At 39.5% G+C, this 5,993-nt stretch overlaps 1 protein-coding gene across 1 annotated transcript in view; it reads right to left on the bottom strand.

The window, feature by feature from the left end:
* Nucleotides 1-1,404, bottom strand: part of LOC119430435 (anoctamin-8-like) — a 3,124-nt gene extending 1,720 nt beyond the window's left edge. The window contains exons 1-2 of the mRNA XM_037697841.1: nt 1,264-1,404; nt 1,088-1,184 (exon numbers count right to left, since the gene is read on the bottom strand). Of these exons, the coding sequence (XP_037553769.1) occupies nt 1,088-1,184; nt 1,264-1,380 (214 nt within the window). The 5' untranslated portion in view covers nt 1,381-1,404. The remainder of the gene's footprint in view (nt 1-1,087; nt 1,185-1,263) is intronic.
* Nucleotides 1,405-5,993: the final 4,589 nt, after the last annotated feature.

Below are 5,993 nucleotides of genomic sequence, written 5' to 3'. Positions count from 1 at the left end.
TAGATAGATAGATAGATAGATAGATAGATAGATAGATAGATAGATAGATAGATAGATAGATAGATAGATAGATAGATAGATAGATAGATAGATAGATAGATAGATAGATAGATAGATAGATAGATAGATAGATAGATAGATAGATAGATAGATAGATAGATAGATAGATAGATAGATAGATAGATAGATAGATAGATAGATAGATAGATAAAGGCGTTTTAAACCCTTCCCACACTCTTGTAATATTCTAAACAATGTTTTAAACTCTAAACGCTCTAAAAGAGCACAGCTCCCTGCCTTGTCTGTCTTTGCCTCCCACAAGCACTCTTGGCCACACCCACTTCTCCACTCTGCACAGAGACCAGCTGATCAGCTGCAGCAGGAAGTTATCTTGCAGTATGGGCTGCACAAATGTGCAGCAGGTGCTAATTAATTTAAAATAATTTATTTTAAATAAAATTCCATGCTGATCATGTGGCTCATCCATCAGGCAGCCAATTGTGGGTCATGTCCAATCTTATTTTGAAAAACTGCTATAGAGCAAGTCTGCGATAAACGAACCATGAAGTAGTGAGGGACTCCGGTATTAGTAATTATTGCTTTCATTATCCTAGTTTTCATCTTATAGAAACTACACTTAGACCAATTCTGTGTTTGTCTGTGTTGCTTTCCTGTCCTCAAACCCATGTGGCTGTTTGCCTTAAGCCCGGTTCTGCTTGAGTCTTATTCCTGCTAAAAAGGAGTTGTTCCTTTCCACTCTCGCCAGCGTGCTGCTCAGAATGGAGGATTGCCCAAAGTCAAGATTCTACACCATTTGCTGTCTTTCTTATACAGAGTACTTTTACTTATTGACATTTCATAATGTACTGTACTGTACTGTACTGTACTGTACGTGAATTTATTTGTTATAATAGGATTTGAACTGTTAGTAACTGGATTTAAACTGGATCTGATTTGGACTTGTTTTTTTGTTTTTTTTTGTATATCACTCAAAGATGACTTTTATAAATAAACTAAATTGTAATTAGTTGTTTTTAAAACTATTCAAAGTTGTGCATTTTGACCAAACGGTGCTAAAGCTGCTTACTGATTGGCTGGCCTTCCAGGAAGCTGATGTTATGAAGAACCTCCCCCTGTTTGGCACGTAGATTGTCCAGCCAGTATTTGATGATGCTCTGCCTCTCCTGCAACACGAAGAATACCAAGTACCATCAGAAACACTAACATGAGAAGCCACTGCGTGTGTGTGTCTGTGACACTGACCTGCGAGGTGAAGAAACACAGCTCGCTCTCGATGTTCTCATAGATGTAGTCCTCCTCACAGGAGAAGCTTCGCGTTCCACCACCAAACTCGGGCTTCACCGCCTTCCTCAGGCCCATTTCCTCAGCTCCTCGCAGCAAACTGCATCAACATCAGCACAAACTTTACTCCTCCGATAACTAATTTTACAGAGCTTGGGCTAAAACTATGGATGGTGGTAGCTGACACTTATTCCAACCTTATTTTATGAGAGCTAAATGACAGTGCAAGATTTGTTCCTAAAACTTTGTCTTTAACTATTCATTCTTATTGTCTTGGAAAAATATATTACAAACCACTGCATGGACTTTAATGAAACTCTCAGAAAGCAATAAATGACTGGGCATTTACAACTCGTTAACCTTTGAATTAAAGATGGTCACCACAGGTTATTGACCTTAGCCAACAGAAAAATGGCTTTAAAGAGCAATATGCAGTCTTTCAAGGAATGCTAAGCTTTTTGTTTCTTCTAAAACCCCGTCCCTCTGTGTCCTTCCTGTCTCCTCTCTTTTGTTATATCTTCATCTGTCTGTCGATGAAAGCTTTTACCTCTTTTTTCCTCCTCATCCTCCTGTATCCCATCATATCTTTCTGCTGTCTTTCTGCCCTTCCCCACTTTCTGTTTCCTACACCATGAGCTCCTTATGAGTATACATTAGGTGTTACACCCATTCATCATGTAGGTGCATGCGCATGTAGGTGAAGTACAGTAAAGTATGAATAACTCTGTGACGGACAACAACAGAAATGTGAAATGCCACCACAGAATAAATACAACTCAGTGCACAACACAACCCTTAAACCAACCATTTATTTCACTTTCACACCTATCCAGGTGTGTCCAGCCCTGTGCTGTGGCCAGGAATCCCAATGTGACGCTTCTTTCTCCTATTTAATTAAAATGTTTTACCTCTTATTCCCAAATACAAATAGTCTTGTGCTGAGTCTGAGGCAATGCTGAGAAAGGATGTTGCTTCTAAGGTTTATGTTAATTTAGCAGACATAATGTGTAATCCTGAATCTCAGCAGAACAGGGCAGCACCCTGCAAAGTGCATAGTCAGAGCAGAAGGAGTAATAGATGTGTCAGGTAAGGACAAACAGGAGCTAGACATTTGTGTATTATAGAGTAGTTTAAAAAGCTCAATGTGTGTTTTCTGCTTAAGATGTTTTACAGCAACTGATGTATTTCTAGTGAAGAAAGCATAAAACAGATCTTAAGCTACATATCCTGCTATCTAGATCATCATCTTAGATCAACAATCTCTTCTTTCTTAACTATCACTTTCTGGTGTTTAACCCATATCAGGTCACAGAGACCAGAGTCTGAGTGGAGAACTCCCTGTCCTCAGTTTCCCCTGCCAGCTTCTCTGTATGGACACTAATGGGTTACATCACCAGAAGGGAGATTATTAGCTTCCCAGTAAATTCTGGGTCTTCCCCAGAGACTTCCCACAGTGGGACATGGCTGGAAAAACTCCCCAGAGAGGCATTTAGAAGACGTCATTGCCAAATGCTTGAACAACTTCGAGTGGCTGCCTTTGGTACAAACTGGAAGCACTAAAGCCCTTCCAGAACACTGAACTCCTAATAGTATCCCAGTTGCACCAATTAGCATGTCAGTTTCCTACGGCTGTACGTTCTAGTCTTACTCATGAACAGGACCTGAAAAGCACTTCAAACTACAATATGCTCGACCACTTTATGCAGAAATTCCTTTTCAGTCAAGATAGAGCAATTCACCCTTATCAACTTATGACTTGGAGGTTTTATTTTTCTCATGCTGACTGGTTTAAATTGAATTTCTGTCCCTGTTGGGACGTCCCAGCAAGACCACATATACAAATGACAAAAATGTGATCCAAAGTTGAGTGAATGTAAAACATCCAACTAGAGATCCAACTATTGGCCAAATTCTTCTCTTCTGAGGCCCTACTCCAGGTCCAGCTTCAAGATGGAGACTCTGCATCCTACTCTGGGCAGGGTGTTTTGTTGCTTTGTTGGACTTACTGTACTGGTTTAGGATCATGCTTTGTCTGGCCTCTCACACAGAAATAATTTGCCCTGTGAGACCGAACAAATGGCAAACTGCACCTGACACAGTAACACTTTGACTTCCCGAGGTACTTGAAGCCTTCCACCATGGCAAACAAGTACCGTATTTTCTGGACTATAAGTTGCTTCTTTTTTCATAGTTTGGTCAGTCCTGCAACATAAAGTCTGAAGTGACTTATATGTTTTTTTTCCCTATTCATGATGCAATTTTTGACTGACACATTAAATGTTCATTAATATTCTGTGTAAATAACGGTTGATTGATTGATTGAATATTGACATGAACCAAAAGTAAACATTACCATATGCAGCTGCTAGAGGGCCCTCTAGGCTTTAGACAACTATATGTTGTTCCTCTTCTGCTACCCTACCCCCCCCCCCCCCCCCACACACACACACACACACACACACACCTCCACCCCCCAACATTCTTCCTCCGGAATTGGCGTAGTTGTTCAGAACACCGAGGACGGTAACTTGCTTGTCGGACTTGTTGGCTTATTTTAATTAAGCCTGTTCAGGATCCCAGATATGCTCTGTGTGCATGCCGCACACAACCTGTGTGTCTTTGCTTTGACTGACACAGACTCAGAAAAGTAAGGGAGGGGGCGGGGGGAGGGGTTCCCTTTCCCCATCACTACAGTTCAGCTTCCATGAGACCTGAGTGAGAACGGGCAAGAGCAGCTTGTTTATTTAAAATAATTAAGTGCCACTCGAACCAAGCCTTTAGTCCAATCCCTCGGCGACCACTGAGCAGGCCAGGCCACCGTGAAATGTCCCGGCACTCCCGATGGACAGCCCGTGTGTTATTGGTATTTCAGATTAAATGTCTGTTCTTGCACTTTGTGAAATACACTACTAAATAAATGCGACTTATATTTGAAAGCGACGTATATATGTTTTGTTCCTCTTCATGAGGCATTTTTTGACTGATACTCCGGAGCAACATATAATCCGGAAAATATGATGAGATGAAAAGTCTCAAACCCCAACAAGAGTTAGTCCAAGACTTTATGTTTTTTAGTTAAAAAAAAATCATCCACTGGAGAAATGCTAGTACATTTAAAACTAATAAAACATTTGCACAAAGGTATTAATACAGGGACAGAAAGGAAACCTCAGTATGACCCTCCAAGGTGAAGCTGAAAAAAAAAAAAAATCTGGGTTATTGCCTCAGTCAGGTAGATTTAGGTCAACCTAACTAAGAGCATGCTTTTATCTGTTTGTTCTGAGAGCAACTGGATCAGACAGCAATCAATTTTCTTGAGCATTTTAACCAAAACCCACTGACATACTTTCAGAAGGCACTCTGTTTATTTACCCGGCCTCCAGTCATCTTGACAATATCACCTTATTTTACCTGCTGTCTTTCTTTACTAGTCCCTTTACTTTAGTTCATCCTGATTATCTGTTTGTTTTTATTAAACTGTGCATCAAGTAAAGTTTTTAATGAAAAGGTTAAATGTTAAATGTACAGTCAGAAAACAGAGCTTAACATCTGTCAAGTGATGAACAGAGGACTAACCAGTGCTACATGACTGCATTTCTGGGGTGAGATTAAAATGACCCTGGGCTCATCACCAGTTCTACGAATTCTTTGTTACAAAACAAGAGGCTGTGGTGGACGGCGAAATAAGAGAAAATACAATCCAAACTACCGGTGCTTGGCCAGACTTTCAAAAACTAAATCTGTAATTAAATCTACAGCCCTGAAGCAAGAAGCAGAGGAATGTACCAGACAGTCTGAGCTGTTTCACTAATGATTCATCCTGTATGAAGTAAGCTGCTGCTCGTACTGCAGCAAAAAACAAACCACAACAAGGAATGTTAATATTTAACAGTACATACTGTATATTCATGTAATTTACCCTAATCTTATGGCAGCATTTAGAAATAACTACAACTCCTAGTACTCAAAAATACAAAATAAGTTTTATATTCATTATTTTATTAATTTTATAAACCTTTATTAAACCAGGCAAATCCCATCACAGATCTCTTGTGATCTCTTTTGTAAGGGAGGCCTGGGCCTGGAGGCAGCCTAACGTTCATGTTTCCATAAGCTTATTTTTGCTCATTGTAGCTGTAAAGGAAAGCTGCAGCTGTGGCTAATTTCTGCAGTGATGAGATGATCTTTTTCATACAGACACAACTTAAACAGACCTACATGAACTGCATCATGACAGTCGATCTGACAGTCTGTACGAATGTCTCGAGTGCTGTTCAGTTGAAAAGTGCAGATAAAATCAATCAAAATAATATATATTTTAGCTTTTTTTTATGTCAGTGCTACACAATGTTGGGAAAACATGAAATATCATTGATGAAAATATAAGTTACAATAAATTAACAAATATCACAAACTTCTTGCTTCTTTCTATTTCATATTCAGGTTTTAAAATGTGCTGTAATCCAGACAACATCTTTTCAGGGAAGGTCTTGCATGTCAGCAAGACCACAGACTGCAACACATTCAACAGCGTAACTTATAAGTACAGTAGTCCTTCGTTTATCGCGGGGGATCCGTACCCTGAAGCCCCACGATAAGTGAAAAACAGCGAAGTAGGAATAGTAGTACAAGTAGTAAGTAGTAGTTTTAGTATATACATATACATATATATATATATATATATATACATA

Source organism: Nematolebias whitei, chromosome 3 (genome assembly GCF_014905685.2).
Source record: "Nematolebias whitei isolate Nwh7 chromosome 3, NemWhi1, whole genome shotgun sequence".
In the NCBI taxonomy this organism is placed as follows: domain Eukaryota; kingdom Metazoa; phylum Chordata; class Actinopteri; order Cyprinodontiformes; family Rivulidae; genus Nematolebias; species Nematolebias whitei.
The sequence above is the reverse complement of the archived record's forward strand: the minus strand, read 5'-3'. Positions and strand labels throughout refer to the sequence as shown.